General features: G+C 37.9%; 1 protein-coding gene across 1 annotated transcript in view; it reads right to left on the reverse strand.

Moving 5' to 3' along the window:
* Nucleotides 1–6,546: 6,546 nt before the first annotated feature.
* The window catches only part of DEUP1 (deuterosome assembly protein 1), a 45,419-nt gene continuing 33,646 nt past the window's right edge, over nucleotides 6,547–18,319 (reverse strand). The window contains exons 13-14 of the mRNA XM_030955417.1: nucleotides 12,920–13,220; nucleotides 6,547–6,717 (exon numbers count right to left, since the gene is read on the reverse strand). Coding sequence (XP_030811277.1) covers nucleotides 6,547–6,717; nucleotides 12,920–13,220 — 472 coding nt within the window. The remainder of the gene's footprint in view (nucleotides 6,718–12,919; nucleotides 13,221–18,319) is intronic.

Below are 18,319 nucleotides of genomic sequence, written 5' to 3' on the forward strand. Positions count from 1 at the left end.
CCCTTGATTATTTCTTTTATTAAGAAGAGAGAAGTAACAGTATAACTTTGCTCTCTGATATGTTTGCTGAAGGTAGCTGCTGTCCTCTGGCATGCCCCCATCCCCTCATTGGAAGGAACCTGTGAGCACAGCTTGGGCAGTTTAATTCTAGGAAATTAAGCTAAAAATTCTCATCAAAATGCCTGAGTGACCCTGTATTCTACTACAGTCCTTTCTCATCCAAGTATTTTAAGGTACTCAATAGGCATTAACCTTCATAAGATTTTGGAGGAGATTGAGAACTCTTCACTGCTTCTTAAATGCAGGTCAGGCAAGGAAGAACGTTGATGCTACAGTGCACTGGTGCATGGCAGGAAAAATTTCTAGGCTGAAAGTTAAAGGTCCCTTGACTCTTTCTCTCATGTGTAGTCTTTTGGCTCAAGCATAGTCCCAGTGAAGTCAGTGGGACTCTTCACTGAGGTGCCAATGAAAGAGGGGGATGTGTTTCCTGCATCACCCCCATGTACTGCTCCTGTGCAGAATGCTGCTGCCAGCCAAAGTTGCTTTACAAAATAAAAACCACTTCAGGTGAGCAAATGCAGGTCCTTGCAGTGTACTTTGCCCTAAGGCCCACGTTCCCACAGCAGGGTGAGCCTATGGCTGGCTATAAACCAGCTCCACTGGAATGATGCAGACACCTGATGGTGCAAGGGTGGCCCTGGCTCCTGACGCGGTGCTACTACTGTTGGGAGTGTCTAGAATAAAACTGGCCCTGAAGACCGAGATGTTTTTGAAATACAAAAGTTTACTAAAACTTAAAGGAAGAGTTTGGATGAACTGTGAGGTTGTTGCCCCCCGCAGCTTGCATCATAGCTGGGATATGTGCACAATGAGTTGCACAGACAGAATAGCCAGCGTGGTCTGACTGCCAGAGTATTTACCCACGGAGCGGCCAGCGGGAAGGCTGCTGGCCAACCCCTGTGCTCAGCGGGCCGTGTGCTGACACTGAAATTATCTGTGCTTTGCACTGACAACCGCTCCCTTTCCTTCAGCTGGGGAGCTCTGAAACGATGAATCTGTAACGGTAATTGCTTAGTCTGTCATCTCCCAGCTGTTTCTGTTCTCCTAGGCACCAAATCCTTGTCCTATTTTTATCTTATCCTCAATCAGGGATGGCTGCAGTGGAGCTCTGGTAGTTTGCACCTTTTTCAACTGAGCCGTTCAGCTTGAATAAAATTTGTGCCTGAGCAAGTGACCAAAAGTGTGTGCAATTTAAATATGCATGTCCTGCAGGGTACTTGGTGTCTCAGGTGTCTAGAATAGAAGTGCAGTTTTTGATAACCTCTTGCACAGATTCCTCCTCATCGCCCTCTTCCGTAGATTCTTAACCAGGGATTTCTGACCTTTATTGTTCTGTAATACCTTGTGATGGCTCTAATGAAGTTCCTGTGACTTCCCCATCTCTGTAAAAGCTTATTTCAGTTCCTTCTACCTGCAGGGTTTTTTTATGAGCCAAGGCAATGATTTTATAATTCAGAGAGCCTTCCCCAAAATTGTTCAGAGTCCTTATGTGGTTTTGCCCTACCTTCATTTTCTGCAAGAGTGGAGTCTGTGACATAATAGCCATGAACTGTCTGATAACAACTAAATAGGTAAAAGGTCAGTTGGGTTAGATAACATTTATGATTACTCCTCTAATGAGATGTTACATTTCTGCTGCTTTTTCCTTTGCCCTTCCTTTATCTCTTGTCATCTGTAAATTCTTCAGGTCACAATAATAATATTTTCAGAGACAAATGTCTATTAATATGAACCTATAGCTAATTAAAGATGTGTCTTTCAATTCTCTGAAATGTGCAATTTTACTGAGTGCTAATTGAGAGGAAAATAGTGTTGCACTTTCTGAATAGTTCCTTATGTAGTTCCTTATATAGAAGCTGGAATTGATTTCACAGTTCAACTTAAAAAAAACCTAATACTTTTTTCTCTAGTAAACAATAAAGTTGGATTCTGACATTTTCCACCAAATTCCCTTTTGCTAGTATTGAATATAAGAATGTGGATTTGGAAAAAAGGTATGAAGCCTCTGCAGACAGAAACTGTCAAAAATCACTGAGTAATAATGGGGAAATAAATAAATGGTGGTTGCCCAAATGTCAACTTGTGTGAGCTTCTCAGTTAAAGGTGCAACTGTGCCTCTGTTTTTTTAACTGTATGTATTTCTCCAACTGTCATTGCCTTCAAAAATGTCTTAGAAATAGGGTTTCAAACCTTTTCCCAGCACACAGTAGCTTGTGGGCAAAATTGAATGATTTATTACAAGCATTTTCCAGAAAACTCATGCTGAGACACTTCTTCAGCAGTGTCTTATGATTTCCAAGAGTGCTCATTATCAGGTGAAGTCATTAAAAACCTGCCATCGCCTTCTGATAAGTTATAGAAGCAGTTTTTTAAACCTGATTTTTCAAAGCATAAATCAAATCTGAGTCAAATACTTAAACATCAAGGTTTGAATGGAGTTTTATAAATGTCTGCTAAGAAAACAAAGTGATCGTGTCAAGCGTTCTTGCAGCGGTTAAATGCCCAGCTGCGTTACACAGGGCCCCAGCTCCCCAAAGCCATGTGGGAGAAGCCAGTGGCACTGCCTCTGGTCTGAAGGAAGAACTACATGTATTTTAAGAGCTCAGAGAGACTGGCTCCTGGTCTCATGTTTCAGTCCATCTACAAAGAAAATACTTACTTATTCACTGATGTTCAGTTTAAATGCACACACCAGAGAAGATGCACTGTTCTTTTTTCAGACCATTTACGTTCAGTGCCCAGATGGTTCATGTACAGCTTTGAACACTCCTGTAGCTGTGAAAGAGGTGAAAGAAACAGATTCATCTGTTGGTTTAGAAAGGGACACAGGAATGCAGCATATCACAGTCTAGGGCATTGCTCAATCCACTAGTAGAAACTTAGATGCAGTACATTAAATTACAGCCTATTTATGGGTTTGAGGGTGTCCATGTGATTAAAGAGTAACTCCAACACAGAGAACTTTGAGATCTGATCCCCACAGCGAGGGAAAAACAACACATAGTTCCCACTTTGGTTTACCCAACTCCAATGAACTCTGCTTAACCTAGCATTTTCTCAGCAGAAGCTGTGTGTGAGGAGAAAAAAACCCACGTTTTCCTAGCACAAGGCAGTTTGTGTGTAAAATCTAGTGGATAGCTATTTTGAATGGAATTAAACGGAGAAAATAAAAGATTGTGCATGACGTAATTGGCTGTTGTAGGTTGTAAAGCCAGAGGGGAATGACACAAGCTAAGGACCTTCTCCCCAGCACACTCTGCCAGCTGTTGAGTCTGTGGGAGACGCAGGAACAGAGAGCAGCAGGAGAGAGAGGAGTTCAGCACATACCTGAGCTGGCAGTGTAATCCAGGCTTTGATGGCTGGCAGGACAGACCGTAGATGTGAAGTCACCCGGGGCTCATGCATTCAGCAGTCTCTGTTGACGGCTTCCTTCTCATTCCCGCCAGTGGTGTTTAGTTGAGCTTTGAATTATTGAGTGCTGGTGGGCTTGATTCTGTGTGCTGTTGTAGCGCTGTTAAACCAGGAATTAGAACCAGTTCCACTACAATAAAGCCAGAGCAGTGACACTGGGGGGTTAGGCACTTCCTGTACTGTCTCTGATCACAGCACAGATTTATTGGCCGTGGTGTAAGTCTTACCCATCGGAAAAGCAAGAGAGCCGTGCCTGGGATTGTTTGTTCATTTTTGGGTTCATTTGGCACTGTGTTTTGCTGCTGCAGTTTGCATTCCTCTCTACACTGGCTCAGAGTACCCACTGTCTGACACTCTTCCATTCTTATACTCCTAAATTTCCCATACATAAAAGAAGAGAGTAAGAAATGGAAGAAAATGTGCTAAATATCTAACTTTCATGTGAGCCATTTAAAAATGGCTATTTAGTATTCAGTAACTGCTGTTTCAGCCCCCTCTGAGAAAGTTTTGGGAAGTGAATTGGACAGCAATGCTCTGGCGCTCTTATGCCACCAACTATTTCAAAATTACATCTTGATGAAACATGTTGGCAACTTGCGTGCATTTGACCTCTGTTTTTCCTTCAACCAAAAAAAAAAGCTGGTGGCAGCCTGAACCATTGTTCTTTGTATTTAAAACAAGTCTTTCAACTGGGAGCCAAAAAATTGCTTTTCAGTACAGCTTTGAAAAATCATCAAAGTCCAGCAGCTTACAAAAATTTTCCATTGCCTTGCTATTCACAAAGTAGAATAGACATTTTCTGTATTTTTCAGCAATTTGCAGCTCCTGAAGATTGCACTTTGTCCTGTCAAATGAGCCTAATGATTAGTACTTTTTTTATTTTTATTGGTGTTTGGAGGAATTTATAGCCTTGGACCCTTCTGATTATTCCTTCTTTAATAACAGACATCCATGTCCAACCCCTGTCCATAAATGAGTAATTTCTCAGTCTTTATTACTTCTGCTGTCCATCATTCTTCCAAAAGTTTTTTTGGCATGATAAGATCAGGAAGATGTATCTTCCTTCAGAAACCTCTCACCTGCTCAGTTGAGTTTCTGCCTTTTAATGCAACTAAAGTATTCAAACCAGTGGCCTGGCTCCAGCTATACTATGGTAGCAATGTGCTCATTTAAATTGGGGATTGTCACATGAGCAACTTTCGCTGTTTGGTTGAGAAAGAGAAGGACAACCTTTCTGGTCAGTAGGTGTTTAAAAAATGGCACCTTGATCCATCATGTCTCAGCACATCTGTGGCACAGTGGTCTGAGCAGGCAATAACAGTAACAAGTAGGCTGTTCAGATATAGGCAATTCACACTTTTCAGTGCTTCTCACAGGCAGTTTATTATATGGCATTGCACAAAAGCCAGGCTGAAACTAACTCTGAATCTAACTCTAAATTGTATCCATTTTTTGATGATTTCATTCACTCATTCTGCATCATCTCACAGATCTATACCTTGAGTGGTGTCCTCATGCCTGAACCGGAAGCAGACACATACATTTCTTTAAAGATCTGGAGCAGACTGTCATCTTGTATGTTTGAATTTGAGAGAAGCAAAAGACTCTGGCTAGCTGGCTATTTATTTTGCTTTTCTGAAAGGCAGTATTTTGCTGTCTCTTTGCTTTAATAGATCCTTCCCAGCTTAAAATTTAGCTTTATTTTCAGAGGTTTCTGAATTTCTTCATTAATTCTTTTAAAACTGCATCTCCCCCTAAGCTGAGGGTACGTATATATTTAGTTTGTTCAGATGTCCTTCCGTCATCTTTTTATTCAGTCCTTGTTCCTCCAGCTGAGTCTAGTAATTTTCCCGAATTTTCCTGTAAAAGGTTCTGTGATGTCCTCATCTTCATTGCTCATTTTACTGCAAGCTGAGCCAAACTGGTATTTAAAATCTTGATATTTTGTGTAAGTATGATGTAGTGTATTTTGTCTTTATGGAAATATAGCATCAAAAAACAATTTACATTTTAGCCATGGTCCTGAATATTAATGAGACTTCTTTTACTCACAAACTGGAGCAGTTTGACAGCCTGGTATTATTTTTATCCAGATTTTCCCAGGAAGTTGGCAACAGTATATGGTGGAAAGCAGTTCTTCAGTATCTCATTCACTGAAATTGGTGGTTCATCAACAGTGTCTGTAATTTCTGTTTCGCTTGCACAGCAATAGAATTCAGTGTGAATTGCAAATAAAAGGAATCTCAATATTATGCAGATTTTCAGCACATGTAGTTGAATTAACTTTGCTTGGTTATATAATGTTTTCCTATGATGTAGGAAAATGTAAAGAATTTAGAGCCTTACCTAAGACTGATCACATATTGTCTGAAGTTAAAGTTTTTCCTCACTGTTCCAATACAGTTAAACAATGAGCCAACATGGTAACAAAGCTTCAATCCAAAATAGGTGCTTTTAAACACAGGTTTTAAAAATTGTAAAGTCTAAATATAAAGTGCCTGAGATCAGGTTCTGCTCCAGGTGAAGTCCATAGGTCTGGTAAAAGGGGAAATATGGGTGGCTTCAAAACATGTGCTTGGCCTTTTCATGTTCTTCTCACGGAGCAGCATTTCCAGAGGCCCAGGGCAGCCAAGAACCACCAGAGCACAGATAAGCTTTTCATGCCAGAAGCTGAGACATGGTTAAAGGCCTTTATTATTTTTCTGTACAATCTAGAGAATTTCTCTTAGTTGATTCTAATTTCAAGGGAATAATTCCACTTATTAGCCCTCTGTACATTACAGAATTTAAAGTATCTTAATTTACAGTGCTGCAACAGGGTCTCTGCTGCACACAATTTAACTGTGTAAAACCCACCTGTATATTTTAGAATATGTTCAGAGTTTATTTTGTCATATAGTCAAGTTACAATATACTTAAATCTGTAGGAGAATGATGATTTTCTTGAAAACTTGGTGTTACAAATACATGCTATTGGCAATGTGCCTAAATACATTAACCAGCTAGTTGCAGATTTTAGTTCTGAGAAACTCATGAGTGATTACTTGGTTTGCTTTTCTTAATTGCGTGACTGTCTTAAGTATGCCTGCTTTGCTGCATCCTGGCATATTTTCGTAGAGTATTTTCAGAATATCTTTGCAGTTCTTCGAGGTGTGAATTTAAACGTTCTTCAAATTCTCTGGCGTGTTTCTCTTCCTCTTGAAGGAACTTTTCTGTTGTTGCAAGGAAGGACATCTCAGGGGGAGACTGAGCAATGAACAGAAAATCATGGTTAGGAAAAACCAGCAAGTGCTACAATGTGTTTGCATTATGAAATTCTAGATGTGAAAAACACCTTGACCTACAGCAGCTAACAACACTAGAATGCTTTACACCTCTTCAAGAAAGCACCATTTTTAAAGGCATCCATGTGCCTGAATGACGTGAACTGAACGGTGTGTGATTATCTCTGATATTCACAGCATTAGGATATAGCTTGGCCATAAAAAATTTAAATATCCCACTAGACAGAATTAAGCTGCTGCAGAACCTCCAAAATCTATCAACTACAGATTATGTTAGTTATTTGTATAATATAGACCAGGGCAGAGGACAAAAATCTTTTTTGGAGTGACAGAGTATAATTATGTTGGATACTGCTGATTGTCTCCTGTAATTTTAGCTCTCTGCTTCTGTGGTATGATGCTTTCTGAGGAAAGGAAGAAACTTGTGCTCATTTCAGTACTATTAACTCTAAGCCCTGACATTCTGGAGAATGTACTAAATTTTTGTTCACTGCAAGTAATTCACTGAAAAATCTTCTTTCCATTTAATGAGCATTTAGTAGACTCAGACTGAAACCATACCAATAATCAGCCTTTAGATGGTTGTCATGGGATTCAGAGTTCTAGAAAGCAAAGGACATGTGTGAATATTTGCTGGAACAAGTTCTAAATTTTTAAGCACCAATTTCTGTTAATTTTCTTGCTAATACCTAAGATGCATTCATTGGAATATCTTTATCAAAAGAAATATGAAATTATTTTTCTTTTACTAACGATACTATGCCTGTTTAAATACATTCAACGCTTTTTGTGTAGAGATAAATGCAATTTTATGACATGAATTTTTAAGATTTGGCTGAGGAAAAAACTTAGTATAGGGGCTTTAATATAAAAAGAGAGGTAATCTTCTATTTTTATATTGTCATAAACTGGGAAAAATGATTGACATCTTTAATCTTAGTTAAACCATATCTTAAATAGCTTTTGTTACTGATTAAGTTATTAATCTAGAATTTCATGTTTTTTCTAGTATTTAAAAATGTTTCAAGTTTATGTGTTAGCACATCAAATAGGAATTCAATTATTCATATGGTCTGTGGAAAAGGCCAATTATATTACATCTGTAAGTTTTTACTCCAGGCTTCACTGTATCAGAATGGGGTATTCCCTATTTCCTCAGAAACTAGAGACAGATTTGGACTTCAACTTTGTTGAAAACTGCTCTTTAGCAGCTTTTAAGGCTAAAAGATACTAATTAGAAAAATGCTCTAAAGCACCAATCCATTGAAACCCTTTGCAGCAGACTCTAAGATGAAACTGAGAGATTTCCTATAGGAAACCACTTTTCTTTTCAAAGTACAGAAATGAGTGATAGCTGGAAATAAATTCTGAGTTTAATACCATCCTTCTTGAGTGAGAGAGGTTTCCTGATGTACAGTGCTCCTAAAATGAAATTCACAGAAAAAGCAGAATCTTCCTTTTCTCAATCCCTCCAAATGAATGTTTGAAAATGATGGCAAGATAAAGTGACTTAATTTGACATGTATGAATAAGAAACCTAAAAGTATTGGATCACTTTTTACCATAACACCTCAATCCCAGTACTAGCAAGAATAAGAAATAACACCAATCCTCTAAAGTTTAAGAAAATGGAGGGACATCACCTGCCTTTGATTTTCTTCATAAACACATGCATGATTTTCCATTCATAAATTATCACTGCTCCCATATGAAGAGTTTTTCCTGACATTCTGAATGCCATGGCTACATGCCATTTATTCCTTCATGGGCTAGGTCACAAATACATCTCCTCATGATGTCAAGCCTCAGTGACAGAATTGTTAGTACTATTTTAAATTATTTGAAGAAGGCTTTTGTATTATGAAGAATACAGTGAATTTGGAGGCTTTACTTAAAGAACCACCATGTGTTCCCCATACTAAATACCAGAAATGAAATTGTTGATTCAATGCTGAGCAAATAAAACACTTTCAGTGAGAAGCATGAGAAACTGGGAAAATCTGAATCTGAAATACAAATTTAAGAGGTGTCATCACCTAGAGAAAAATGTCATGTTAGACTTTTCCTTGTGGACTGCAGATTTACACAGGTGCCAGTCTCAGAAAATTTAAATCTAGTTAGAAAAGATTCTTAGAGATTCAGGATAACAATGCTTAGAATTACTGACTTCTCATTGGAAACAGACTGGCCTAACAATCAAGCTATCTTCCCAAACTGTTAAATGTCCTTTGCTTCAACTGGTACTTTGATGTGTTTCTTCTTGAAATACACTGTAAACTCTGAATGAGACATTTCTGAATTTCCTCAGAGTTGAGAGAAGAATGTTTATCATTTAGAATAAGCAGGTCATGGCTCCCCACAGCTCATTACCCGAGGGTCAGACATCACAGACTATGATTTTAGAAAGGTCCCTAATGCATTGTTTTTCATGCACTTTGAGAGAAGGTTTTATCTAAGCAAGTCTAGAAGGCAACATTCCTTGTTAGCAGCATTTTGCATTCCAAGCCTCTGGTCTGTTCTTTCATTCTGTTCTTTATTGTCTTTACTTTTGGCCTCTGAGGAAGAAAAACCACAAAGAAAGGGCTTTAATCCATGTCTCAGATAAGATTCATGATCCTTGGTTTTGAATTTCTTTTTCTCAGCTATTACTGCTTTTATGTCTTTTGCGTTTCTAGCTGAACCTGGATAGGGATGGGTTCATCATAAGCTTTCACTCAAACTTGTTTGGGTAATAAGGCTAGGAGGACTCTATTTTTTCATTTCTACAGTGCCAGCTGATCTCGTATTTCTTTGGTGTATACCAGTAATGAGAAACATCTTTCTGCCTCATCATTTGCTGGAAATGAAGGAATGCAAATCCTGACATCTCTGAGAGAGATGCATATTTCTATAGATAAAATATGTGCTAAGTATGTCTTCTTCTTAAATAAAAACTACCCCAAATGGTTAAGAATTCATTCTGGATTGCTGGGGAGGAGCCCTTTAGGAAGCTACTTCTCTCAAAGAGAGAGAGACAGAACTGCCTAATTAATTTGCCTAGAGGTAATCTCTCATTAGCCCCATGAGCTGTCCCAGCATTCTTGGATGCACCTTCAGCAGGGCAGCAAGAAACTTTTAACACATGGGATATTTTAGCATTTACTGGTCAAATCACGAGTGGTCAAATCCTAGTGTTAGAGTCTTCTCATGTTTAGCTGCTTCTACTTTCCAGGAAAGATTTTGTAGTACCAAGACTAGAAATTGGTCTGGATAATTTTAGTCTCATAGTGACTAAATTTGGGATGTTTTGGGAGTAGTTTCCTCTAACCCTACACTGCAATACATCTTAGGCAGCAGGTGCTGTCTTAAACGCGCTTCTGCTCATATATGAAAATTAAATTTGAGATGCCTAGAAAATTGCCGAGTGACACAGAGAGATTTTTAGAGGGCCTACGTAGCTAGGAAATAGTAACACCTAGGAGTAAGAGACATGGACTATAGCATGCCTCAGGGTAGGATCAAGACTGTCAAAATAATTCCTAATGATGTCCAGGGGTAGAATTGCCACAACTTTTCATTGCAATCTATTTATAAAGCAAGTTCCCATACTAATGTTAAAAAATTTCCTAATGCCTAATTTAAATTTGAATTATTACAGCTTAATTCTTGTATTTCCAAGCCTTAAAGCCAGAACAAACAACTGTCTACCATCTCAATAGAAACATGAGAAACTCTTTTGACTAAAAGATCAACCAATCATTTTCTGAAGTTGTTCATTTCAGAAAGAGAGCACACCCTAACGTACTGTTTAGAGGAAAAAGTATTTCCCCAGATTTGGAAACCCTTGAAACAAGAATTTTTGGGGTTATGGGAATTTCCAGTGAATCCCAGCTGAGCTTTCTATGACTCTTTCTATAGATGTCACCTCTAAGGAAGAATGTGAAAGGGCAGAGGGTGCAGTGGAACATTTACTAATCTTTGTCTGAAGATTCTTTACTAGGAGGAGAGATGTAAGTCACTGTCTAAAGCCCTACAGACTATTTTCTCTCTTCCCTCAATACCAAGAGTTATTTTGGTAGGTATCAGGGCATCACCTAGAAATTTTATGTTTTCAGTTTGTACTACAAATATTCTTCAGAAAACTAGTGCCTTGTAAGATTTTCTGAAGTTTTGAACATACTGGAGATTTCACATGGGTCCAGTGTTCTACACCTCTGAAGACCTCAGAACTCAGTCAGAGAACTCTGGTTTAACATATTGTGTATTCTCCCCCCTCTTTCTCTGCAATGGAACAGCTTTGCATTTGAACACAGAACTCTGGAGTAACAGACTGTTGAATGATTTCTGCACTAAAGCTGTGGTATCCAATGTCAGCCTGAGTGATCATTTCATTTCAGTGGTCTGCTTCAACACCACTGATTTGAATCTAGACTCTGCATGAGAAATATCTCTTGCTTAATAGTTTTGTTATGTGTTTGCCCACACACCAGCTGGAAACTCTTGGCATTGACCCTGGCCTGAGTGCCAGTTGGGAAATAGGTTCCCTGCAGCTTGCAGAAGTGTCTCAGAAGGGACATTTTTTCCAGGCTGTCTGGAAACAGAAGCTTTGTGATTTGGTATCTTTGTCTGACACTTCTGACAGAAGAGAGAAGAACTGGAGTTTATCAGACTCATCTGGAAAAATCCAAATGATTCTTTTCGTGATTAGCAGTTTAAAGAGGAAAACTCTGAAGCCGTAAGAAACCAGAAGCTGTTTATGTAAGGTTCCTGTGAAACATAAGAATATAAAATGGAAGTGAGGTCAAGCACCTGGGACGACATGGTTCTCAGTGTTCTCAGACTACTGGGACAAAGCTGATGGGACCATGGTCAGTGAAGGGCTACCCTGCAATCCCTGCTTCACAAGCACACCGTCATTACAGTTCCTCCTATCACATTTTTTCCCCCAGAACTGCTTCTTTATGTATTTAATAAAAATTATTACTGTTGTGTTATAATAATAATTCTGTTTTAAGAACAGAATTTTCAGACTTGAGTGCCTACTTGACTTGGGTTATGGTAACCTTTAGATAATAAAAACAGATACCACACCTCCCCTCCCAAAAAATGTGAGGTTCTGGACTATGGAGATAGTTCTGCAGCAGCCACATTTCTGATAGCAAAGGCTGTGCATGTATTTCTGAAGCGGGCATCAGAACTGGGGTACAACAACCCCAGGTACAATTGCCTGTCAAACCCCCTAATAAATGCTGAAGTCTTCCCTCTTCTGTCTCTGTAGGTTCAGCCAGAGCCCTGCAGCTGAGAATCTCCTGGTTACAAAGATCCATGCATCACAGCTGGACAGAGGGAGGCCTGTAGTTCATTCTTCACTGACATTCTTAGTTTCACTGCTTACTGATGGTATGCTTTCATGGCTTGAGGTCAGGAAAGTGCTAATTGTCAAGTGCAAAACTATAGTGGTCTGTAGTGGAGGCCCAAGGTAGAAGAGAAAATACTAAGGAAGAGGATAAATCTCAAATTTAAGGGGAGCTCTAAAGCCAAATAATTATGGAAATATTTTCTTAAGTTGTCCTAGGCAAAGTGGGATTTGTCCCACTTGTCATGGAGACTGATAGTCTCCAGACTATGAAGACAAAAAGAAAGAATGCTGTCCTATTACTCTTTCACTTCAAGAAAAATAAGGATCACAGCACTTATAATTTCTGTTTCTTTTCAAATACAATAGCTAACATATGGAAAACAGTTGCTATGATTTTTCTGATTTCATCCATCAATCAAAGAGATGTAGATCAAATAGGAACTTGATTTGTCTAACAGCACTTAAGGCAGTCAGTTTGCAGGTATTATGGAAATACACTTAAAGCAGAGTGCTCTTATATAGGCAACGCAAAGCAAAGAGCCCCAATATAGAAGCCAATAAAATGTAGAAATCTTTCTCACAGTCACATAATGGCAGGTAATTATCACCACTGTTATTACAACAGAGGTATGGCTCAGTAGGGGATGTTTAATCTCCAGAAAAACAGCATTTCTGTCAGGATAAGGTACTTCTATTTTTGCTGGGCTGGCACTGTATAGATAATAGTGACAACAAGAGTGATCTAATTTTTGGCTTCTCCAAGTCTGCATTTGGCCCACAGATGGATTTTTGAGAATATATGTGTTACAGGAAAATAGTTACTTACCAATAATTTGATTTCTTCCACATTGTAACCAGGGTTCTGAAAGCTGCCTGTTCTGTCCGCTTCAGGAAATGGCCCAGGAATACCCAAAACATACTTCACTGGTGTTAATGGAGATTTAGAATTTATTTTCTTTTCATGGCCTCTGTGAAGTAGATGAGAAGATAAAGTGCTATCACTTTTTGAACCAGTGATATTGCATTGGCCATACAAAACAGGAGTGCAGTTTCTGTGGTATCCACCAGCAGCGAGCACAGCAGTCTGTTGACATTCCATTTCCCATGAATCTTTATTTTGGAAGGATCTAAAAGAAAAAAAATCTACACATGAAACCCAGTTAAAACTCTTAAGCTATCACAGCAAAGCCAAGGATTTTTCATTTTACTTGTTTACACAGTTTTGATTACTTAGCTGTTCAAACTGCTTCATGCATGAAGTTGCATGGGCATAAGATTCAGCACTACCAAATTGCAGCAATTTAGCAATTTCCACCTAGGTTATTGTAAAACTCTCAGTGTGCTTTCTCTGTCTGCTTCAGCTGTGAATTAAATCCCCTAATTTAAACCCTTTCACTGGAGCTTAGGTTGAGGAACCTTGCCTTGGTTGGTATAACTGTGGCAGAACGAGCTGAAACACAAACTCACCTCAGGTATTGAAGATCCCAGTTCTCATTAAGTGTTTGTTACCTATCCTTTGCTAATGGCTACCATTCCTTTTTCCAGTGGAAAAAGCTAAGCAAGCATTCTTTGGACATATCTAGGAACCAGAGTGAATTCAGCCACACAGGTAGAGGAATTAAAATGGGAAAGTGCAAGAGGAGAGAAAAAAACTTATTATTAGTGGTTGGATAATTAGCCAATTTTGGTCTAATAGTATCTTAAGCAACTATGTTCAAGTGGCTAGAATTTAGAATAAATACTTAAACAAAAATAGTACAAGAATCTTTGATTCTGCATTTTTACTGCAATGATAGTTTTGCCACTGATTTAATGGTAACACTTTGGAGATTAATATAAAAAATTATTAGATTTTTAAAATGCACTCTCTGAAAAATTGTACAATAACTTGCTTTTGTAACAATAAATGAAATCTTCAAGTTTAAAAAATAATTTAAAGCATATTATTATGATTTTCCAGAACTCTTGTATCTCAGTGATCAGAACTGATGTGCAAGTACATATTTCTAATCATTTGTATTTCTGTAAAGCAAAAACTATTAGGATTACTATCAACTTAAAACAAAAGAAAGCCATTTTCCTCCCATTCCCAAAACAGTTGACTGAACAATTCTGATACTGTATTGATAAAAGCAGACAATTTTGAGACTCATTTGCCCAGATGTCTGCAAAATTACACTAATTTTTAACTGCATAATTCCTTGCATTACATACCAAAACATGCAAAAAAACTTACTTCAGATTCTATTAATTTTATGTTTATGTTCTATTAATTTTATGTTTATGCTGAGATAAAAATTTCCATTGTATTGAGGTCTGTGCTTATGATGAAATTTTAATCTTGGGAGGTAACTACTAAAATATGACAGCAGTTTGAACAGATTCTATCATTGCAAATATCCTAAAACACTCTAGTAATCTGAAATGCAACTATAAAAGCTTTTTAAGAGCATGTTCTCTGCCACTAAAATATAATTTAATAAATATTCAAGAGTATGCAGTGCTAGTCAGTACTTTTTTTTCTTTTTAAATAAAAGGAACTTGCCAAGTGCAGGGAAAAGACAGTGTTTTCTGCAGAAAGATCACACCATCATTTTCTAATCCTAATTTAAATATTTGGTATTGGGAGAGAGTGGCTGTGGAGCCTTGATGGACCTGCTTTTACGGAAGCCCTTCTGCTGGTTTTTACAGGGGCAGAGTTGATTTTCTTCACAGTAGTTTGTATGGGACTGTGTTTTGGATCTGGGCTGGAAATAGTGTTGGTAGCACAGGGATGTTTTAGTCTTCTGAGCAGAGCTTACACAGGGCCAGGGCCTCTTCTGCTCCTCATCCCACCCCACCAGAGAGGAGGCTGGGGGTGCACAAGGAGTCAGGAGGGCACACAGCTGCGACAGCTGACCCCAGCTGACCACAGGGATATTCCAGACCATATGGGAGCATGATCAGCAATAAAAAGCTGGGGGAAGGTTGCCTGGGCATCACATGACAGGTGGTGAGCAACTGCACTGTTATCACTGGGGATCACTTGTTTCATATATTCTAATTATAGCATTATTATTATTATTATTATTATTATTATTATTATTATTATTATTATTATGGTCATTTTTATTATTAATACTACCTTCTTTTTATGTCCTATTAAACTGTATTTCAACACATGAATGTTACTTTTTCTAAATTCCAATTCTTTCCTTGTGAGTGAGGCAGTGAGGAAGCGACTGTGTGCTGTTTACCTGCAAGGTTAAACCACAACAGCCCTAAACCAGAAAACTGAGTACTCAGCACAGGGACTGTGCAGAACAACTCAGAGAACTAATGAAGTACATATTTTTTTTCTCTGATCATAAAAGAAGATGTGAATAAGATAATCTGAATGCAACAGCAAAGGAAATTATGTGCATGATGCTGTATTACTATTTGTTACTATAATTTTATTTTTACTCTAATAATAATAGCATTATTGTACATGCTAACATAAAACTCTCTCAGACTATTCACCAAACTTTCCAGATTTCTAAATCACCTAGAATGTTTACCTTTGTGGACGCAGAGTTTTCTCCTTTCTTTCATGCTTTTCTTTACATAAATACACTCTGCTCTTTGGGCACAGGAGAATACTTTTTTCTTTCTTTATTTTTCTCCCTATTTTAAAGTCAATTCCATCTATGGTTTGGATGAAGGGCACTGCGAAAAAAAGCCTGCCACAACTGAAGATAGATGGCATGAATAATAAAATCACAGTTTTTTTTTTTTTAAATCTCATGTTCTGACCTTTTTGGAAGTAATTTTCTCTCTAAACCCATAGTAAAGTCTATGTGATCTGTGGGTTTTTTTTTCTGCCAGAACTGCTTCTTTATGTATTTAATAAAAATTATTACTGTTGTGTTACAATTCCTCTAAGAACAGAATTTTCAGACTTGAGTACCTACTTGACTTGGGTTATGGTAACCTTTAGATAATAAAAACAGATACCACACCTCCCCTCCCAAAAAGAAGTAAAAAAAAAAATTTAAAAGGACTGATTATTTAATAGGAACTCTTATTCTCCCATTCCCAGTGTAATCCATAGGATTGCTGGGACTGCTTGGTGTCTTGGAAAAACATGACATCTACATTGAGGTGCTTTGATAGGGATACTGGGCCTTTACTTTGGATGGTTTCCACAGTTATGGTTTAAACTTCTACCAGTTCATGTGCAAAATAATATCTAAGAACATAGATCTACTTTAAATACAATCTGCAAATTTGTGAAAGGCTGTCCATTTGTTAAGATTACCGATGCAAATACACTATTTCTGCAGCTGAACAATTTATGCTTTTGGTGGGATTAGTCATAGTGTATTTAACATGTACTCATGCCACACAAATAATATCACTGTTGACATGGTGACATAGGGGACAAGCAGTGAAAGAACAGCGTTCTCACAAAGGAAATTTAAACAGGATCTACTTTTCCTGACTCATACATAAAATCTGCCTGGTCCCTTGTGGTTAATGACTTCAGTGATGCAAAAACCCCAAATCCCTTACTCAGCTTTGCTGGTTGACATAACCAGAGTTGAGAAAGACAACTACAGATCTTTAATGGCCAGAATGTCTTCAAGAATTTGTGCTGTTCCTTCTACCTGGCAAGTATAATGGCCAGCTTGATTTTAAAATGGATAAAAAGCCTTTTCCTGAAGACTTGTTCACTGCTTCCACTTTATCTATTGCAGTAACTGATACAGTGGTGTGACTAAGAGTTGTATGATCTCCAAAAACCTCCTGAACACAGATACTCACTGTAAACACACATCCATTAAGGGATCCCCAGCTACCTTAGCAGGCATTAAGCCTTAAAATTTACCCATCACTTTCCCCACATGATGAAACTGCACTTTGGCTTGATCAGTTACCTATTTTGTGCATAGTTTTGTGCTAAATAAGTAGCTTTTCATTTCATAACTCACAGGCATGTTTTAATTTTGGAAGAAACAAACTGAACATATCGGCTTCATCAGAGAGTCCTCTTCAACCATGCACAAATTTAAATCAACCGCATATGGTCAAGGTCCAACTAAAGGATTGAAATCTTGAGAATGGGGAAAGCTTATGTAAATGGCAATTAGAAGTAAGATAATTACCTAAGAAAATAGTAATTAAATAAGGTGGCTATAGGTAGAATGTGGGCACAGTCCTTTTTTAGCAAAAAGATGCTATTTCTGCATATCTTACTTTCCAATATTTAGAAATTCACTGTATACTGAAAGAAAGAAGAAATCATTCTGCTTTTTGGATTGCCAATATAACTTCCTGCAATTTCCTGTGGTTTCTCTAGAGGTCTCCTCCCTGAGACATGATGGTGCCTGTGCCCAGGATTCCAGTACTGACTGAGAGACACAACTGAAAAATATTGTAGAATATACACCTGTCCCTTGCACAAACACCATATTTTCTAATTTTTTACCATATAAAAAAAGTCTTGTGTGCCCTTTCTCCAGTGCCATAATTACCATGGAAACAGAACCGCAAATTAAACCAGAAATAACAGGGTTTATGCTCAGAATAAAATAAACATACCCCAGATTTCAACTTAACCAACATCAATTTCCTAGTTTATCTGCATACATCTGATGGTTGAAAATTTAATGTTACTTTTCTGGAAAAATTCTGAAGTAGTTTCCTGCTTGGGAATAGAACTGATAGTACAGAGAGGGCCCAGTCATAAAAACACTGGCTACACAGTACATGTCAAATTTGCACGTTTTAAAATCTGTGTATTTATTTATCTGAATAGCTTTACATTTAGGAATTCTAATGAATGATTTAGATCCTGAAATCTAGGCTCAATATATCTGTTTCATCATATTAGCTACAATAATAATAATAATTTATATTGTGTTCAGTAGTCTGGCTGAGATTTCTGTTGTGAGAAAGGTCAGCTCTCACAGGTGTCTCTCTCACAGTTTTGATTGATCTTCCAACAGCTATGAAATCACAGTCCTGAAAATTACATGCATAATTCTATTGTATCAAATATTTATGTTCTCATAAATTAAATTTCACGGTCTCTTATGTACAGCAAGTGTAAATCCTGAGAAGACGGGGAAAAAAAATCTTATTTTTTCCTCACTTTAGAGGAGTTGAAGCATGAGCAAAAATGCCACGGACCAACTTTGTTAAGTTATGAGACCTACTGGCGCAGAATAATCTGTATCTTGATTTACAAGTATTTGTTTCAGCA

The sequence above is a fragment of the Camarhynchus parvulus genome, chromosome 1 (assembly GCF_901933205.1).
Source record: "Camarhynchus parvulus chromosome 1, STF_HiC, whole genome shotgun sequence".
NCBI classification, from domain to species: domain Eukaryota; kingdom Metazoa; phylum Chordata; class Aves; order Passeriformes; family Thraupidae; genus Camarhynchus; species Camarhynchus parvulus.